The sequence below is a fragment of the Poecilia latipinna genome, unplaced genomic scaffold (genome assembly GCF_001443285.1).
Source record: "Poecilia latipinna isolate Pla-1442-1.1 unplaced genomic scaffold, P_latipinna-1.0 Scaffold86, whole genome shotgun sequence".
NCBI lineage: Eukaryota > Metazoa > Chordata > Actinopteri > Cyprinodontiformes > Poeciliidae > Poecilia > Poecilia latipinna.
Window position 1 is genome coordinate 255,532 of NW_015112702.1, and position 20,136 is coordinate 275,667.

General features: G+C 38.6%; 2 protein-coding genes across 7 annotated transcripts in view; one reads left to right on the plus strand and one right to left on the minus strand.

The window, feature by feature from the left end:
• tppp (tubulin polymerization promoting protein) overlaps positions 1-10,679 on the plus strand; it is a 19,561-nt gene extending 8,882 nt beyond the window's left edge. Inside the window, exons 1-5 of one of the 5 annotated variants that reach the window (XM_015022192.1) lie at positions 1,961-2,192; positions 5,437-5,517; positions 6,125-6,460; positions 9,830-9,983; positions 10,069-10,679. In XM_015022192.1, coding sequence (XP_014877678.1) covers positions 5,504-5,517; positions 6,125-6,460; positions 9,830-9,983; positions 10,069-10,278 — 714 coding nt within the window. In that variant the 5' untranslated portion in view covers positions 1,961-2,192; positions 5,437-5,503 and the 3' untranslated portion in view covers positions 10,279-10,679. The other 4 variants (XM_015022167.1, XM_015022176.1, XM_015022197.1 and 1 more) reach the window with 4 other exon arrangements.
• A 120-nt stretch (positions 10,680-10,799) lies between these two features.
• Positions 10,800-18,056, minus strand: cep72 (centrosomal protein 72). Of its 2 annotated transcripts, XR_001422889.1 has the most exons (15): positions 17,945-18,056; positions 17,619-17,746; positions 16,877-17,069; positions 16,679-16,790; positions 16,128-16,207; positions 15,987-16,045; positions 15,687-15,729; positions 15,238-15,438; positions 14,943-15,124; positions 14,752-14,845; positions 14,471-14,649; positions 14,261-14,387; positions 14,062-14,173; positions 12,895-13,021; positions 10,800-12,592 (listed from the first exon to the last, which is right to left on the minus strand). XR_001422889.1 is itself a non-coding variant. In XM_015022125.1 (14 exons), the coding sequence occupies exons 1-14, from the start codon at positions 18,018-18,020 to the stop codon at positions 12,961-12,963; spliced, it is 1,647 nt and encodes a 548-aa protein (XP_014877611.1). In that variant the 5' UTR covers positions 18,021-18,056; the 3' UTR covers positions 10,800-12,960. The 2 variants fall into 2 exon arrangements, 1 of the variants encoding a protein (XP_014877611.1); XM_015022125.1 differs by having other exon boundaries at positions 10,800-13,021.
• Between the last annotated feature and the right edge of the window lie 2,080 nt (positions 18,057-20,136).

The following is a 20,136-nucleotide window of genomic DNA, read 5'->3' on the forward strand; positions in this document are numbered from 1 at the left end:
GTGAAGTTCAAAGTTTTAAGCAAAGGAAATTCTTCTTTCCTGTGTTTCAAATTCTTAAGCCTGCTAAAAAAAAAAAGCTTTATTAACACTTCTCTCTGTTTCAACATTTTTATTTAACGTACAAGCGATTTTAGTTGTGCACAGACATTAGCGGACATCATGAGTGTCATAACCATTCAATTTTCAGGGTGAAAGGATGGCACAACATACAGTTTATAAATATTTAGATATATTAATTTGGAACGCAAGTTTGATTCTGTGGATTTTCTAGAACCAGAATTATATTCATACACTCACACTGATATATTAAAGGTATATTAGCAAGGTGCTAAAACAAAGTACGCTTTTGTAGCCATTAACGAGATCATAATGCTGGCTTGATATTTAAACAACTTTCTATGGTTGGCATCTTAGCTTTTCTATGAACTCTACCAACGCTGCCAGGAAGAAGGACTATCCGACTGTTGTTTTTAAAACCACTGCATTTGTATGTTGGATTATCATCAGTGTACCATAAAAGGACTGGTGAAAAATCAGCCTGAAAAGCCAATTTAAAATGAATATATTCTGAGGATTCACAGGGGAACTAGAGCAATGACAGAAAACACATTCGGTGTAAAAGTACGATCATGGCTTTATGTCTGCATTTTTGTCCAAGTTATTTATACAGCTTGGTTGCAAAACCTTAAAGCTGAAGGGATAGGTTCATTGCGTCTAATTTATGTGAATCAGTTAACCTTTAATATTTGTGATTAAGTTAATTAATTGGAAAAAAACAAACAAACAGTGTGATTTGCTCACACTGGCAATAAACATGGTATTTAATAATACTGTTGCATGATATTCTCATCTTTTTTCTCCAGTCACATACATCACTGCATGTCATGTAAGAATTAAACATTTAGCTGGAAAATATTTTTTCACCCATGGATGTGTTTTACACTTGCAAACTGATTATCCTTAAAGAATATTCGTGGTTATTACTTCCAACTTCACAATTATTCATTTTGACCTGTGCCCTGATTACATCAGAACTAATAATTGTATTTGCATCCTCTGGGCATCATCCAAAAACATCTAGTTCACAAGTAAACTGCTCGTATTGTTATCGGAGCCCCCGTCACTGCACGCTTCTTTCCTACAACTCGGTTACGTCCCAATTATTTACCGATCTCATGGTTTTGTCTAATACCTCTTATGTTCTCTATGACCACAGTTCCTTTATTACATTGATATTTTTCCTCGCATGATGTCATCCTCTTTCTTTATTACTCATGTTACCATCTTCATCCTCATGTTCAGGATGGATTCTCTCTGTGGGTCATGAAAGACCAAGTTGGAGAAAGAGAGTTAGTCTTTTTTTAAAATAAATTAAAGTGCTTTATATATAAGCAAGTAGATCATGTTAAACAAATTTATGTTCAATTTTGGGGTGTTTTTATTGAAGGTAAAATGTGGAATCGTTCCTGCAAAGATGCAATGTTTAAATCCTGATTCACAAAGCACTTATTTAAATACTGGCTCAATCTATCCAGTCATTTTCTGTTTTTGAAACTCATAGGCAGACCTGCAGAAAGGAAATGAGTATAATGGTGACAGATGGATAACATGTCACAAGGGTTGAAGAGCCAATAAGCAGACTGTAAAATTAATTAGGATTTAAGCTGCCTAGTAAACGTAATTTGGTAACTTTGCAGTTTGATTGAATGTGTTTGCTTTGTAGCTGCAGCAGGATTTCTAGGTTTCTTCGTATGAATTTTATTTTGTTCTGTGTTTCAGAGCCGTCACATTGAGGCCTTAGCGACCTCTATCTCATTTGTCTTGGCACAAGTATTGGATGACATATGACAGAAAGCTCTGCCATCAATAGTGTTGCTCTGCGATGTCACCATGCGTATGTGTTCAGAAATGGGCATGGGGTCAGACCGAGCAGCCACTAGCACCGGACAATGGGTTCCTAGTGTCCATAGCTATAAATGCCATTATTCATACACATTAATAATCTCTTCTGTTTTCTCTTATAATGAGTGGCTTAATATAATGGCATTATGCGCTGTTAGTGTGTGGCCGTTGAAAACGTGAACTTTTCTGAGTATTTAAGTATCATGTGTACTTAGTGAGGTCACAGTTGAGACTGTGGGTCACTTGGTCGTGGAGACAAAGCCCTTCGCTTTTGCCACGGCCTCCCAGGGGTGAGTGAACGCTCTTTACCGGCGACTTAGGGGAGCAGATGGTTTAATCCACAGAAAAGTTGCTCTTTCTCTGGATTGCATGCTGGATTTATCTTTTTTACTAGTGATTGTGAGTAGGCTATTTTAGTGGCTTTCGGGTCAAACCTTCATTTCTTTAAGGATGCTGAGCTGAGTATGGGAGCAGCAGAAAGGTGAGCAGAAACCCGTCAACTGCGATTAGAATATTATGATATTTTCCTATAAATGTGCTGCAGGCAGGACTGCATTACTTTCACACTCTGTTTCTTTTTACCACCTTGTACGAGTATTAATAGCTGACTTAAGGAGGAGTGAGGCTGCTGCTCTTTTATTTATACATGCAAATCAGGTTTAGAGAGAAACCACTCAGCTCAGACTGTGTGAAGTCATCCTGAGGAAAATAGAGAAAATAAGTCACAGCACAGCAAACCAATGCCAAATCGGAATATTATACTAAGGCTTTGACTAGGTAACAAATAATTTCAATGTCAACCTTAATCGTCTTTATTTGGAGGCTGTTGAAGTTAACACATTTGTTCCACTTTGATTTTTGGATGTTTCTCTGCACATTGGTGTACATTACATATTCAGATCAGAATCACTTTAAAAATCATGATTGTTGCAAAAAAAAAAGACTGGGAGGCTGCTTCATAAAATTTGGTTGTTTTCAAACTGCTTGTCTCTTTCCGTTACTATGATGTAATACCTTGAACTGCACGTCTTAAAATATTAAGCTGCTCGTTTTTGTTTGTTATAACCAAAAATGGAGCCTCTCCACTTTGTTGCAAACCCAGCTGGGTACATTTTGAGATGCATGATCAGGCTTTTGCTCACCAGTCCTAACTTCTTGTTCTCTTTCTGGTCTAACCTGCAAAATTCTATTTTGACCAATTTAGTTTTTTTTAAGTTTTCTTAATGGAAGGAGCAATTTTGAATCCAATGGAAAAATAGATAAATTCCAGATTTACTCAAACAAGGTCCTTCACTGTACTTCAAATTCTCCTCTGTGGGTTTAACTGCTGATGTGTTTATAGACATGAAATAGCGGGAATTCTTAATTTGGCATGTGGCATTCTGATCACTGATTAGAGACACTATTAATGGTTTTGTACAAAAACGTAAAAACAGACAAATAGACAGAAGGCAATGCATTATCTAAAATGGTTGTAGCTCTATCAACTTGTTTCTGGAGTTTTATCCGAGATGACACTTGCAACTCCACTGCTCCATTATACGCATATTGTGTTCCTACTAATGAAGTTTCCATATGGAGCAGTTTGTTCAAGAGTTAGGCTGATGCTAACATTGTTCGTCTCTGATCTTTTGGTGTAGCTCCGGCCTCCGGTCTATCGTGTGGAGACAAAACCCACAGAAAAATGTTCTGCTTCATACCACTTTGCTTTGAATCTCTTTACAATTTAATAACTAGTGTCTGAGCTGTGGTCAGACTCAACAACAGCTGCTTAGGCATACTGAGCACAGCACTAAGAGCAAGACACCCGACAGAAAACTATAACCGCCAATACGGCCTATCTTCTCCACAGTGAAAGACATTTTAATCAACAAAAACTTTTAGATTCTTCGCGCAAACCTAGAAACATTTGCAAGCCGTACAGAAGAAACAGGCTTTTTTTTCTTAAAAACTGATTGTGCCCACATGGTTTGCTGGCTAACACTTTGGGTGTCACTCTCATAAAATCAGCCCCAAAAGCAGGTAGTGAGAGCTGAGTCTAGTTAGGACTCATGTTGGACCCATTTCAGCTCATTTTTCATTGTACTTAATTGTGTAAATGGGATGCCATTCTGTCAAATACTGTAAATTAGCTTGTAGTGTAAATATGCTATATTAATAAGTTGCTAAATAAGTTCACACTCAGCTAATTGTATGACTAATTTCAAAGCCATGCAAAGTAGTGCTAAAAAAAAGTTGAGTTTTAAATTTGATTAGAGTGTGACATCTCGACTACAAACGATCTTTGCCATATTGTATTTGTAGAAACATGACCGAGTGAGCGCTCTTAGGAGCAAACTATCTCTTACTTATTTTTCCTCTGTAACCTTGTCAACAAGAATTTGGGCAGTTAGAAGAAAGCAAACTGCTCACGAGTACTCTGTATGTACTTTATACACTTTGTACCTTGTAAAAATGTCGTCTTTGTAAGTATTTACGTGTTTGGATGACACTCAAACATCTATTGTTTTTTTCTGTGGTTGATCAAATGTAGAGCAGAGTACATAATCTTTGAGTGTAGCATTTATTCTTACTTGTGGAATTGACAGCACGTTGAAGTAGCTCTGTTACTTTCATTGCGATTTTTATTTATTTATTTAGTTTTGTTTTTTTTTTTGGAAAATCTGCCTTTTGGATGCTGGATTGTTATTTGCTATTACCTTTTATAGTTTGCACATTTGTTATGATGCGTAACCATAGCAACAAGGTAGTTTACAACAGCAGCTGATTAATTAACGTAGCAAAAGCTGGAAGAGCATCAGTAAGTTTTTGTCCATATTATTCACCAAGCGAGTTCACCAGTGTTATTTAGTAATGCATGCGAAGTCATCATTTTTCGTTGTTACCAAGCACAACATCCCAATGCATTTGTAGCAGTATCTAGTGATTTTTAATTACACTTCACCCTATGTTACACTGCCATCGCTTCAACAGTTTAACAGCCGTTCTGACACAGAAAGCAATACATTGGATTTGCATTCCACAAATGTTAAAGATTCAGATATATCTCCAAAGCAAGACCTCCTCTTGGAAAATCAGATCACAGCATTGTTTTCTCCACTCAAAATATAAACCCCTTGTTCAGAGACAACCTTTTAAAAATAAAAAGGACTGTGAGAAAGTGGTCACAGGAAGCTCAATAAGCTCTACAGGGTTGTTTTAAGGTAACGGATTGGATTGCTCTGTGCCACCGACATGAAGAAGACATTTATGGCATGACTGAGTGTGACTGATTATGTAAACGTCTGTGTGGACAACACAATTTCCACCAGAACAGTTAGATATTAAATAACAAACCTTGGGTGACCAGTCATCTGAAGGAACTGTTAAACAAGAAAAAAAAAGTCTTCAGCTTTCTTTATTAGCAAGATCTGAAGAATATTGTGTTTTTAAGTCTATTCTCCTTTCTGTTCTGGCCTCTGTTTTAACTCGTGTACTGTCGTAAATCACCTCCATCCTTATATTTTTTATATTTTCCTTTTTTTTTTTTTACAGCACAAGAAGAACACAAAAATCATCTAATACAAGCATTTCACAGAAGGACTCAAATTCCTATTCAACCATGGGAGACCAGAAGTAAGTTTCAGTAGTCATCTATTTAATCTAACATTATATTTTCCAATGACTTTCTCCTTTTGATTTAATCGCCCTTAAATTCTACAGATATTTGTTAATGAGTTTCATGTTGGTGCCAGAACTTATAAGGCATTTGTACACTCATCGTGAGTCTGGGAACACATCTGATGTTTCCAGCCCAGCAGGAAAATGTTGAAAACACCTTACAAATTGACAAGACCAAAAGCAAGTTGTGACTTGACCTCAGAGCATGATTGACTTTTTTTTTTTTTTCCGCAGAACTGTTTGGACTTGCGCACAGCCCTGCAGATATGGATTAGATCAGATCTACAGTTGAAACCAGAAGTTTACATTCACTGAATAAACAGACAATTTTTTTTTCTCTTAGTCTGTGGTTAAATCAGACCAAACTTTTCTTGTTTAAGCTTAGGTAGAATTACCATAAATATTTTTTCTCCAATCACATATTTTATTCACTGCTTGTTCTTATTTTATCTTACAAGTCAATGATCTGTTTTCAGAGGGGCTTTAGTAGACATAAATGAAAGATTTCCAGACGTACTTCTCATATTTACAGCGTGGCCAAACATACTTTTTCCGCCTGCAGAGACAACATAGACGACTTTAAAGTCCAGACAGCCAAGCACCCCAACATGAGCGCCGTCCCTCTACGGCCACACAGCGAACACTCTAAAGACCGAACATCCAAAAGGCTTTCGACGGAGTCTAATGGGACCAGTGATGGAGGTATGGGCTCGTCCACACCGGTGGAGATCACCGCTCTGGAAGAGTCCTTTCGACGCTTTGCCATCCACGGTGACACTCGCGCTACCGGCAAGGACATGCACGGCAAGAACTGGTCCAAACTCTGTAAAGACTGCGGTGTGATCGATGGGAAAAACGTCACCCTCACTGATGTTGACATCGTTTTCAGCAAAGTCAAGTAAGTAAGCCATAAATCTCGCGTTAAAATGAAAGCATAATGCTATCAGTGCTCTTAAATGTGACTGTTTACTCTACAACTATCTATGCCAGATCTAAAAAAAAAAAAAAAAAAAAAAAACTACAATCAGGCATGTTTGTGCATTTATTTTTGGATTCAAATGCTTTTGAAGAACTGATTGCTCCAGATCAGGGTAAGATAAAATCACTGTGAGCTTATTATAGACTAAGAAAGCTCACGGTCTTCATTAGGTGCTAAATTATCTCATCTGTTCATGTGTTCATTTAATTCAGACGAAGCTCTCCATCAGAAAGCAGCCAGAACTAAAGGCTGGATATGGCTCATCTTTTATCTCCTCAGGCTTTGTTGATTCATATTTTAACGTCTGATTTTACTGATGTAGAGTCGCTACAACAATGATTGTGACCTCAATATCGTTTGACAGCCAAAGAAAAGGGTTTTATCCGCACAGCTCTATCAAGTGCACAGGGTGCCCATAACTGATTTGTGTTGATAAACTGAATTATTACCAGGGTATTTTTTTATTTGTCTTTAGCCATAAATATGCTATTGCTAACAGCGTATGTGCTAAATAATTTAGAGAATAAAGTTTACATTTAAACATGTACAGCACAGACAATTTAACTAAATCCTGCAATGTTTAAATTTAATTAATTGTAAAGTTTCTGTTTTGATGTCTATGGAGGTCCTTATTCAAATTGAAAAAGAAAAAAAAATTGTATCCTTATGTTTCATGTTAGTTAAATGTATTATTTAGTTATTAATAGAAATGTATGATATGAACTTAAAAGTTTGAGATACAGTATTATTCTGAATAATATCAGAATAACACTAATTATTATGGTATTAGAGAGAATAATAAAAAAAGTGATAATGAAAAAATTGTACTTAGAAACCCATTGCAGTCTTATTGATAACAGGCGGTACCTGAATATCACTGCAAAGCCTGTCAAACACAAATGCTGCTCATATAAAAAACAACTGCCCATCTATATAATAATAAAAAAATAATTTACAGATTATTCAATATTACTATACCAAGACACCGCATGCATTAACTAGTGCAGTTGTATCACTAAACAGCACAATATAGACTGTATTTCATTTTAATTCTAAAGACATTGATATTTCTGTTCTCAGAACCAACAGTGGAAAAAAAAAATGGTAATAGTAACAACCCCAATACTACTATTAGTATTTTGGTAGTGAAAAAAAAAAAACTATAATCCTAAAAACACCTGGCTTTTTAAAATGTATAATTGGACTGAGTACACATCATATACCTGGATAATCTTTCTTTTTTTACTAAGAAATTAAAGGGATACATGTCAGACATGTAGCTTGATTGTGTGTTACTTTATTTTAGTCATTAATGTTTATTATATCCATGAAACGTAACCTTTGCCCTTCCTCACTGTTGCATCAAGTCAAAGCAATTTTTGTTGTTTTGAGACACCTGCAATGACACCATCTCCGTTGGCATGGGAATGATTTTCTTGGCAAGCACCAAAAAGGATCTAGTGGGTGACTGTGGAGCTTTGTTTACACCCTGATCTGTTGGCCAATACTGAGAAATGTGCCAACAACGTTCTGCAGAATCACTGCAGAAATGTAAGAAACTAAAAGCCGATTCTACGTATTTTTTTTAGGCTTGGTGGATTTGTGCTCTTTTGCATACATTAGGTCTTGCATGTAAATGTTGCATCTCAAATGCTGGGTATTATTCAGGTACACCCACCCACGGTATATTGTGAAGAATACTGAGATATGATCAGGAGATGTGTGTACAGTTCAGAGCTTCCCAGGTGAACAGAGGGGCTAAGTTTTGTGTAGTTTCTTAATCCAGGCATATCTGAGCAGGGGAAGAAGAGTCTCCATTCTTGATCTTTACACCATGAATTTATTTTTAACCTGCGTCAAAAGTTTATTTATTTCACATACACAACTAAACTCGCACTGGCTAATCGCAGTACGGCTCAGGGAATATGGCAGTGTGCTGCAAATGAAGGTCTGTCTCTGCTGTAGTTCAGGGGCAGAAAAACATAGCATAAGCCATGGGTGACAAATAAATAATTCACAATTAATTAGCATCGGCATATGACAGGGGATTTATTTTCTAGGGTTTCTCATATTTTACATTTACACCCTATTGGGCCTGATACTGCTTGGGCCTTTTAATATGTTGCCTTTTTTATTGGAGCATATTTCAATTTTATTTTTATATATATATATATATATATATATATAATATATATATATATAAACCATTTGCCATTTCTTGTAAGAAACTGAGCATGTCAGCATGGTGAAACAGAAAAGAGAAAGAGAGACATGTTGCAGAAGCAGCAGCTGAAAGTCCAGCTTCCTCCCTGACCGTAGACGGCGTGAAACAGACGCACAGGATCAGATGTTCACCACCGAGCGATCTCCAAAACAAAACCACCACCGGGTCACCGAAAAAGTCCAACTGATAGTAAAACCCAAACATTTCTTGTTTGCTGTAGTTTGTTGCTATGACAGCACGGTTGCCTGGGGAGACCGTTGGCTTTATAGGCTGTTGTTTGGGTGATTTATCTCCACAGCAATGGCTGTTTGTGTTTGTGTTAGTGTTACTAAGGGCTTTTAACGTAGAAGTGAAACGGGCAAAAGGCGAGTTAAACAGCTGAAGTGCTCTCAGAGCAGCAATGATTGATGGCCTGTGATATTTTCAAGGTGTGATCTGTTACATGGGAATTCCACACCTTCACAGATACTTGGTCTTATTCTGCATGTTCAAGTGACTGTAAGGAGGTACAATAAGAGAGAACTAATGCAAACATCAAATCTTATGTCTTTTCCCCATCTTTTTAAATATTATATGTTGTGTTTAAATCCCAATAGGATACACTGAAGTTTTACAAAATTTAACCATTTAACTGTCTGAAATGGATTATAGCTACATGCATTTTAATAGGCTTGATGTTAATTATTTTAGATTTTCAATGTAATTAGACATTTAATGGACCCATTTGTTCTTAAAGGTGTCTTAGAATGGTTCATGTTGTGAGCCTGCAAGGTGATAAAAAAAAAATTGAACTGAGCCCTTTCAATCTGTTCTGAGAGGCCTGTTGATAAAGCAAGCTTCAAAAGCTGCGGTTTTGTCGGAGCATCTTCAGATGTTTGTTATTTGAGATATCACTCTACCTTTCTTCTCTCGTTTTGTTTCAAGATAACAGGAACGTCTCATTCGTTGGAAGCAAAAATACCAAAGACATTTACATAGTCATTTTTTGGGGTTTTATGCTCACATAGTTGCAAATATAGCTTCCCCAAACTTAAACTTGGTCTCCTTCTGCGCCATCTTTTCAGGAAGAAATCCTGTCGAACCATCACGTTCGAGGAATTCAAAGTGGCACTCGGAGAGCTGGCTCGGAAGAAATACAAAGAAAAGACTGGAGAGGATGCCGAGGCTGAGGTCTTCAAGCTGATTGAGGGGAAGGCGCCGGTCATTGCAGGAGTCACGGTAAGACTTCATCCGTCACAAAATTCACGTCGGTTTCACCGGCGATCGCCGTTGTGACTCGAACGTTGTGCAAACTGCTCCGCAGAGAGCTGTGGCCTCGCCCACGGTGAGCCGCCTCACAGACACCACCAAGTTCACGGGCTCGCACAAGGAGCGTTTCGACCAGACCGGCCGAGGGAAGGGGAAGGCCGGCCGGGTGGACCTCGTCGACACTTCGGGATACGTATCGGGATACAAACATCGAGGGACGTACGAAAAGAAAGTGAACAAACCCACCGATGGCCGACCCATGTGAAGGCAAAACATTTCCTCGACCGCTTAAGATGATTTTCTACAGAGTACTCCTAGAAAGCACAAAAGAATACAAGCTCATACATTTCCCAGCCCGTTTGTTTTTATGTGTACGTCTGTGTGTAAGAGAGATTTAAAGAAAAAAAAAAAAGAAAAAAAGAAAGATGGTTTTTAAACTATTCTCTTTGTGTGAGAACTGGAAAACTGTTTACATGTATTTTTACGAAGTCATCACCAGCTGGTACATTCCTGTCTGATAGCGAGTTACTGCCAAACACTGAGAAGAACCAATGAGAGGAACTGCTAGAGCCTCTTACGATAGGGCCCCTTAATATTTAACAAGCACAATGAACAGAGTGCCAAGAACAAAAACAGAACAGTTTGATTTAAAAAAAAAAAAAAAAATTGCACTTTTTTTAATTTGAAATATTTCTATTACCCTGTCTGGTGAAAGAATGGTGTCGGGTTAAAGATGACCGGCACTCTTTCTTTCTGTTTGGCACAGATATAACTGCTGTTTGTTTCGAGAACTTTAATCCCTCATTTCATCTTCAGTGCTTTTTTTTCCCCCCCACCTGCACTTATCAATTCTGTGTTTAGGAAACCTGCGGTCCAGTTTTTAAGTTTCTTTCATAGACTCACTAAATAACGCAGAGATTCCTAAACCCATTTGAATAATGGAAACACATTATTCGTGTGCGTATTTTTTCAAGAAAATCTTGTAGGGAATGATTGCATCGGTCCAACTATCCTGGTTAGACGAAAAACATTACACCCTCAAAAAGATATCAAATTAAGTTATTTTTTTGTTTGCAAGAGTAAAATCTCACTTTAAGCAATTAAAAAAAAAAGTTATGCATCTAGCCTTTCTGGGTTTCTCTAATTTTGATAATTAGTATACATATCTAAGACCAATGAAGTAAATTAGAGGCATTAAAATCTCTGGCACAACTTTTCTACTTTATAATTCATGAAGCGTAATAAAAGACCTGCCCTTTTAATAATGGTTTTTAAACATAATTATTCTTCTGATCTTTCGGTATTTAATTATACACAAACCAACATGCATTTTAGGCAGACGATCTTCCCCCACTTGCTAAGCTCAGTTTTACAAGATTGTATTTTCAACATTTTAGTTACGTTATCTCCTTATCAGATTTATACACAGTATCTCTAATATATTTGCTTTAAGGTTGTGTATATACTCTAAACAGTTTCTGCCAATTAGCCTAATTTAAGACACTGATTTTTACGTACGCATTTAGTTTTTCTGTGTTGCTGTACCTCGTGCATGTTGTGTATATTGCATTTGATTCAGAAGCATATAGATGACAGAGGTTTTTGGGTTTTTTCTCCTCCTAAACTGCTGTGCCTGATGTGATTACAGACTACTGGTCAGACCTAAGTATTTTCTTGGTTAAAAAAAAATAAATAAATAAAATTAAGTATCGAAACTGTGGGATCATGATCAAACCTTGTATTTGCCTGCAATGACTGTATGTATTTGTACTTGTACAAAGTAAGCTGTCCTCTAATGCTACCCTATTTGTCTGTACCTTTTATTTGTGGAAGCTACTGTCATCTGAGGCACGGTAATTACCTGATGAAAGCAGGGGTTTAATGTTTACTTACATACTCTACCAGATCCAAGGGAAAACTGCATACAACAATTTTTTTGTAAAATATTTTTCCAACATAACAGTATTGTGTGTGACACACTACCTGTAGCCTCAGCTGATGAAGAATCATGCATCGAGTGCGAAACTAGCAGCTTTTTTGGTGTTAGCTTGAGTATCTTTCTGTGTTTTTAATGCCAAATATTGTGCACCTTTAATGTGGAGGAAATATTTGGGTTTTTTTTTTTTCTAAAAAAGAAAAAAACAAAAACAAAACAACTTTTCAAGTACTATTGTGCCCCAAGTGCATGCAGTGTACTACTTTTTCTTGTTCTCAATGCCTCTAAAAAGTGTGTTCTTGATTTATATTGCATTACTGAAAAATAAATAAGCAGAAAAGATATATCCGTTTTATGGCCTTTTCAGGGGTGCTTCTGCAGCGGTCGCACCATCCGCTCAGTGACCTGTAAAATCCAGATAAAAGCCGCGGCTACATTCAGCTCGCTTCTAAGGCGCTGGGCCAAGTCTCGTATGAAGGTTTGCAGGAGGAAAGTGTGCATGCGTGTGTGTGTGTGTGTGTGTGTGTGTGTGTTAGCGGCTCTCCGGGCCCGAGGCAGACATATAAATAAAGTCACAGTGCAGCTGCAGTCCTGATGCATTCAATCCACGGCAGCGTAGAAAGCAGATGGATACACGGCTGACCTAAAAAAAAAGAAGGAAAAAAAATGCAGACACAATCTTGCTACAGATCCAGGAAACACATCACGACCTTCGTAGTTTCCCCCTAAAATCATTTGTTAACATAACAGCCCTGACACACTCTTATATACAAGCTTTCATGAATGAATTGCAGTTCTCTTAACTGTTTATATCAAGAGGACACCCCATATATAATCATTCAGAATAAAAGGACACTTCATTAAAATGCGAGCGGACTGTACACAATGCAAATGGCCTGACCTGCAGCGGCTCAAATTACGCAGAAAATGACAAAAATGCTGTACCTATTGCTTATATGAAGCTTGGCATAATTCTGCTTTGACACGCAATCCTGGTGTCCCAATATGGCTTTAATGTTCCGCGGCTGTCCGAAGCTCGGCAAGCAAACATTCGTTTGTAGCCACCAGGGACCTGCAGTATAAACACAGACAACAAATCACACAAAAAAGAACCCAGCTTTGCTACAGTATTCCCAGGGTCACTTATTGGGCTTTTACGTGACAGACCAACAATACGTGGCCTTGTTAAGAACAAATAAAAATATCTGTTCAGTCCCATTTCCTCTAATTCCCCTACATAAAATGTAATGTAACCAGAATTCAACAAATCAATCATTTTCAGTGAAGGAACAAAGAGCATCATGGGAACTCAGCAGACAGGCCAGGGATGTGGTTGTGAAGAAGATTAAAGCCAGGAAAGCTATGAAACAATTATTCCAACCATTAGTCTGACACTTGAGTCTGAGCTTTCAGGAAGAGTGACAAGAAGAAAGCCACAAGAGATCCTCATGTAGGAGAGACAGCAAGCATGTGCAACAAGGTGACGCTGTTAGATGAAACTGAAATTGAACCTCTTGGTTTATGTGCAAATCTAACGTATGTTGGACGGCTAGCACTAAAAACAACATGTTGGAACACGGCGGAGGCACCGTATTTCTGTGAGGATGCTTTTCTTTGACACCGTCAGCCAACTGGCCAGTTGATCAGAAGATCAAGCAAACCTGAAATAAACTTTGTAAGAAGCTGAAAAACAATTGAGACCGAGTTGAAAGTTCACCATCCAGCCGGACAGATAGCAAAGCTTACTTATATTTTGCAATCTAATTCCAATTAAAGTCTATGGGAAGACTTGAAAATTGATGTTCATAGATGCTCTAAAAATGTCCACATTTAAACTGGAAAAAAATACAACAAAGCATACGCTTGGCTGCTTGGAATTCAAATACAAGCCACACTTTTCAGATTTTTACTTGTGGATTATTGTGAAAACAGTGCATGTTTCCCTTCCACTTCACAAAAATGTATTACTTTGTGTAAAATGAAATATGAATGACTATAAAACACTATTAAATCTATGGCCGTGACAAGCTGAAAGGTTGTGTGAATGCTTCTGACATTTGTGCTGCGAACCCAAGTACAAACACCGACCCAGGGACGATCCCCCGTCTTTACCTGTGGCTTTCCTGAAGCATGTTTGACAGTTCTTGGAGTTTCTCGGCCTCCTGCACTTTTTTCCTGAGGCCCTCGATCTCTTTCCTCAGCTCCTCCACTTCTGTCTGAGCCTCTAAGGATGAGCAAACACAAAGAAGTGTTGTTAGTTCAGAAAACAGCCGGAACGTGACTCACATTCATCTCTGGCGATCGCACCCACCTCGGATCTGAGTAACCGGTGAACTTTTCATCATCGACTTCAGATACTGCCGCTCCAACTTGATGAGCTGTTTTTGCAGGGCGACATTCTCCTCCAACACGATCCTGAGCTGCTCGTTCAGCTTGCCCTGGATTAAAAGTGTCAACTCGTCAACAGCTTTCTTAAAGCTGAAGTATTGTTCGTGTTTTTTTAAGAGTGGAGGCAACTTACCGCCTCTCTACGTGCTTCCTCCAGCTGGGCGGAGAGGTCACACACTTCTGCTCTGTGCTCGTTCTCTCGTGAGAGCGCTTGGAAGCGAAGCGCGTTCACATCCTGTCTTAAGGTCCTGACCTCAGCCTCCCGACTGGAAATATTGCTCTCCATCATGGAGAGAATCTGCACCGCCTGAGCTGCAGCCAAAAATAGATCGGATGAGAACACATTCATCTTCTCCAGACCCTGAGATTGGATGCCGGAAATATGTATATGTATATTTTTTTTGGCCGGCTCACACAGGAAGCTGTTGTTGTAATGCAGCGATCTCTCCCCCCGCCAGTGTTTGTCCACCAAATTGAGGAGCATTTCCAGGGGTTTCCGGTAACCACCCTGACAGGGAAAAATGCAGAGACGTCAGCAAATATAATTAAACGAACACGGAACAATCCGAGGTTCAGCGTACCAATTAGTACAGAGAACGGCCAACCTTTTTTTTCTTTTCAGCTTGCGGCTGTCGGTCAGATCTCCCTTCCGTCTTGTTAAAGCTCGAGTAGGTCAGCCTGGCCGGATGCAGTACGGGGTTGGAGTGATCTGCAAGGTTTAAACCAGAACGCAGCGGACTGGGAGGGCGAATGTCACCAAACGAAGAGCCACGGTGTTCACTTTGAGCTGGGGAAAATGTGGCAAGTACACAGTTACTGATACGTCATGAAATAAACGTTGCCATCTGTCGACTTGTCTAAGTCTAGTGTGAAGGGGTTCACAGGAAATTAAAAACTCACCAGGATTTGCGGTAAAATGACCCCTGGCCTTGTGTCTGGTTAGGCTGGACGAGTCAGTTTGTTTTTGTTTTCCAGACACAGTTTTGTGTTTCTCAAAAACGGGGCCAAACGACACTTTTGGTCTTTCGGCTCCTTTCGGTGATGTTGAGCTTAGATTATGAGGTAGCGTGTTCATCTGCGAGTCTTTGGACTCAGCAAAAGCTGGGAAATTATAAATAAGTGAAAAAAAATAATAATTACAAACGCGCTCTAGTTTAAAATAAATAAAATGGCCTCTGTCTCCCCCTAGTGGTAACTTGGACTGAACTTCACAACTCAAGCACAACTGCTCTTGATGAGTGTTAGATTCAAAAGGATGACACATTAAAACTGACCATTTAGATAATAGGGGAGAAAATGAGTCTGACTAAGAGTCTTCTATGAAATAATGGATGAGTTTGAACACTTACAGTTTTTAGTGGAGGAATACCGAAGGATGGACTTGGCCAATTCCTACAAAAAAATAAAATAAAATAAAATAAAATAAATATTATTAGTAAGCTCAAAAAAGAAGTAGTAGTTGGGACTTTAACAGAAGTAACATTTATGGTACATTTCCAGACATTTTGTAAGATAGATTTTTTGGCAATATTTCAAATTAGAAAACTTCCATGTGAACTGAAATCTCTGGAGATTTCAGAAATTTTTGCAATCCGATCAAGAAAAGAGTTTGATGTAAAATATTGGGGGGAAAAAAAGCAACTAATCACCTTCTTTGGAGTTGAACACCTCTGCACCACAAAGTCATCTGGCTCTTCTCTTTTAGGCTCTATGTAAAGACGTCAGTTTGAAATTTAAGATAGTTGTGAAAGAGGCAGATTATAATTTGCTGCTGAACTTTAAAATTTTACCCGCCACCTCCTTGTAAAGAGAGTCAGCTTCCCCTTGATCTCTGGTAGTTGCTTCAACAAAATTCAACACAATATCGTTGCTGTGGGTCAGAAGAGAAAACCCGCTGGTCAAAAGGTCACAGCATCATTTTAAGCAAAATTCCAGATGGTCCGCGCGAGAAAACTAAAACGGGATTTATGAACATAATCTAAAACATACTGCCAAATCAACACAATATTTCACCACATAGAGGGCATTTCTCATTGCCCTGTATTCACCTTTGTCCCTAAATCCTGTGAAATGTTAGAGAAAAGACTCACTGCTGTCCGATTGACACAAGGCATTAACAGCAGAACTGCCAGAGATTTTGGCACTGACAATTTAGTACAATAATAATGTTTTCATCCTCTGAATAAACACACAGTGGTCTGAGTGAGATTACGCCATTTAAAGAAAAGAATATTTCTTATAAAGCTTCTTTCATATTTGTACCAGAGGTGCTAATAAATGTACAAGATATCATGGTGGTAAGATGAATTTTGTCTAGAATGTGAAGACGTTCTTGTGTTACCCTAGGCCCAGCTGTCCGTCCAGGGACAAGCTACTTTGCTGCAGAGAGGGACGTTGAGTGGAGAACTCAAGTATTGCAGCTTTGCGCTCTGTGTCTCTGACTGGGAAGTTATCTGTAAAACAAACATCATGAATGACCAGACTCAATAAACAAATATCCAAGCCTGTGATGAGCGTGGACGCCTTGAGCATGCCTTACCAAGTTTTCGCAGGTTGGGCATGGCGTGAACCAGATGTGGTCGATAGCCCGGGCAATTTTTGGTCAAAGGGTTAAGCCTGAGGTCCAGCTCCCTTAAAGCTGGCAGTTCGTACAGCACTTGTACTTTTTCTAGGGATGGTATGCAGTTATAGTAAAGAATCAGCCTCTCCAGCTTCTTCAAGTGCTTCACCCCCTGGTTATATAAACAGAACAAACTTCAATCAGGAATAAAAATAGTTTTATATATATATATATATATATATATATATATATATATATATATATATATAAAACTAAACACCATAACTGAGGTAAGAAAAATAAATTTAGAGATGTGTTAAAGACAGGGCAAATTATATTCTATGTGAGAGAGACCAAATACTTTAATTGGGACTTCATGTAAAGACAAAAACAAAGTAGAACATGACTATAAAGTGGAAGGAAAACAATACTTGTAGTTGCAGTTGTATTTAGGCTGAGATTAAATTACATTCTGGAAATATTAGGCGGCTGCAGGAGGCAATTACTCATTAAATCTTATTTAAAGGCGTCAGACAAAAGGGGCTGAATATATATGCACGTCGTACTTTTAATTTTTTTTGTTTGTAAAATAACATATTCTTTTCTTTCCACGTAACATTTAAGCACTATTTATTTGTGTTAGTTTGAACGGATTGAAGAGAAATAGCTTCATGGAAAAGGAAAACGTGTCGTGTGCAGAATGAGCTGCAGAGAAACAAACCTCCAACGAGACGATGGCATTGTAAGACAGATCCAGAGATTTTAGACGGCAAAAATGATTCAGAGCACTTCCAAGATGCCTGATTTTCTCCTCATGTGTCCCTGGGAGACTCAGTGTCCGAACATCACCTGTTTTAAAAAATATATATTATTTATGAAGGAAACAGTTCATGCTACGTTAGCTTTTGTTAGCTTCTTACCACCGCTCAGGCCTGTGAAAGAGCCTTATAGGTTTACGTTTTAAGCAAGACAAGCTTAAAAGTGTATAATTTACCCTCCATATTTACTAGGTTTTATACCGAGCCCCATTTAGGGAGACCGTCTTACCAAGAAAAGGGTGTTTTAACTGAAGTCTGTCACGTATCCATTGCTCTGTTAATGTTGTCAAACACACCGCCGCCATACTTTTCGAACTTTTGCTGCGTTCACGTACCGTGGGGGGAACAAGTATTTGACAATCAATTTAATAGTGAGATATAATAATGATAAAAATGATTTAGATAAAATGTTTTTACAGATTTGCATATGTTTAAAGAACATTTAAGGTGTGCTAAGTTTTTCTAATATATTCAAATAATGCTCTGTGTAGGCAATTGTGTAAACACTGACAACACTGTGAATCTGACCAAGACCAAACAGTTTTGACTTTAGACATTGAGTTGTGCAAATTTGTTGTATAAATTGCATCCTGCATGTCAATACCTGCTTGTTTCCCTTCTCTATATATTTACTACATATCTATATCGCCGGCTATTAAAAAACCTACTTAATTGCTTCTTAACACAAATAGGGAAATAGTTAGTCATATAGTTGGAACTTGATGCAAATAGGGATCCAGATTTGCATGACATTGCATCAGAATATAGAAGAAAATAACTTGAGTTACTTTAAACATTGTCGGGTGACAGACTATTGTTGGTGCTTCAGAAACTGGTACAGTTCAGCTTTTACGAGCAACATTGAACACATTCTTTTTGAGCTTGCGCACTGGACTTAGGGCTTGACCACGTGTAAAAACAAACCGTTGATTGTTCCTGCCCGATGAGTTTGCTGTTTTATCCTCTGTTATTATCAGTAAGGAAGCCTTTTTGGTCCACATCCTGATATGTTTTAATAACTTCCGTGAAATGCGTTTATTTAGACTTTCTTTGATGTTATCTGTGTGTTGCCAGTTGGCAGACTGTCGGATGTTTTCAGACGTCTATTTGCATCAGGATCAATGGCGTCCTGTGTAATGGACTGGGTCACCTCTGGTTCCAACAGTGTTTTGTGTGCAACAGCCCTGCACTCCTCCTATAGACTCTTTAAGGTAGGCATAGATTTTTAAGACTAAATGCAATAAGAACGCAGGACATAACTCACTAAAACGCATTGAGTGAAGCTCTCTAAAATGAAAAATGCGTTTGCTCTTGTCAAAGTAACAATTCATAGGTGGAACTTGCTTTTTAAAACCTACAGACTAAGTTGTAACTATTTCCTTTCTGTCACTCTTCATACGCACGTTGTACCTGTATAAATCTACACTCACCACATACCATGGATCTGTTCATACTGTCTTTCTCTATAGGACCACAGGGGGCCCTCTGTTGGCTTCTTCCTCCTCGGGGTCTCTGCAGCTCTTTGCCTCTTCCATGCCTCCACACTTCAGAGAGAAGCAGAATGGACCGGGGAGGTTCTGGCTCCGGCTTTGGTTTCCTTCGACCTCCTGTGGCTCAGTCAGGACCACAACACGGCTCGTGTTCTCCTGTGCGGCTCCTGTCTGCTTCTCGGACTCTCGGACTGGCTCTCAGGAGAGACGCTCACTGTCCTGACTCGCTGCCTCGGCCTGTCTTCTCTGTCCTGCTGCCTGACTGTGTGTCTGTTTGCAGGGAATGCGTTAGGGGCCGCAGGCGGCGTGGCCCTCAGCCTCCCCTTACTTCTGGCACAGAGGGCCGACACGAACGCTTTTTCTCCTCTGATCTCTCCACCTGCTGCAGAAGGACTTGTGAAATGTCTTCTAAAAGGGTCGTTGTCAGTCGGCTGTTGGCTTTCAGCAAAAGCCCTTAACAAGTTTCTGTTGGATGTGACTGACCTATAAATATGTAAATTAGTGGTGATTTTTGTTATTGCAGAGGTAAAGTGTTCATTGCAGACGGTAAAGGGACATGAAATGACCTAACTTGACTGAACAGATTATCTAAAAACAATGTACATTTCCACCATTACTATGCTAAACACTTTTTTCACAGCAGCAGACACTTTTTTTGCTGCTGTAATTCACATATTCGCTGTGAGTTTTTGACATTTACTTTGCAGCAGGGAACTTCCAGAAAGTTATCAGAGGGTTTTCCAGAAGTTGGCCTATGATATTCTTAGGAATAATATCAGAATCCACAACATAATTTCAGGAATTCAACTACAATGGTTCTATGCATATTTATTCGCAATCTTTTCATTTAATAACATTATGGTATCTGCTCTGTGCTTTTGTATGCCTAAGGTTATCTTTAAGTAATGTTTACAACCTGTTAGAGATCATT

Excerpts from the sequence above, each read along its gene's own strand:
- cep72 (XM_015022125.1), bottom strand. The coding sequence starts at position 18,020 with ATGGCGGCGGTGTGTTTGACAACATTAACAGAGCAATGGATACGTGAC. Across the intron at positions 17,070-17,618 it reads ATGCCATCGTCTCGTTGGAG|GGGGTGAAGCACTTGAAGAA; the intron begins GTTTGTTTCTCT and ends TTATATAACCAG. Across the intron at positions 14,650-14,751 it reads TTACAACAACAGCTTCCTGT|CTCAGGCGGTGCAGATTCTC; the intron begins GTGAGCCGGCCA and ends TTTTGGCTGCAG.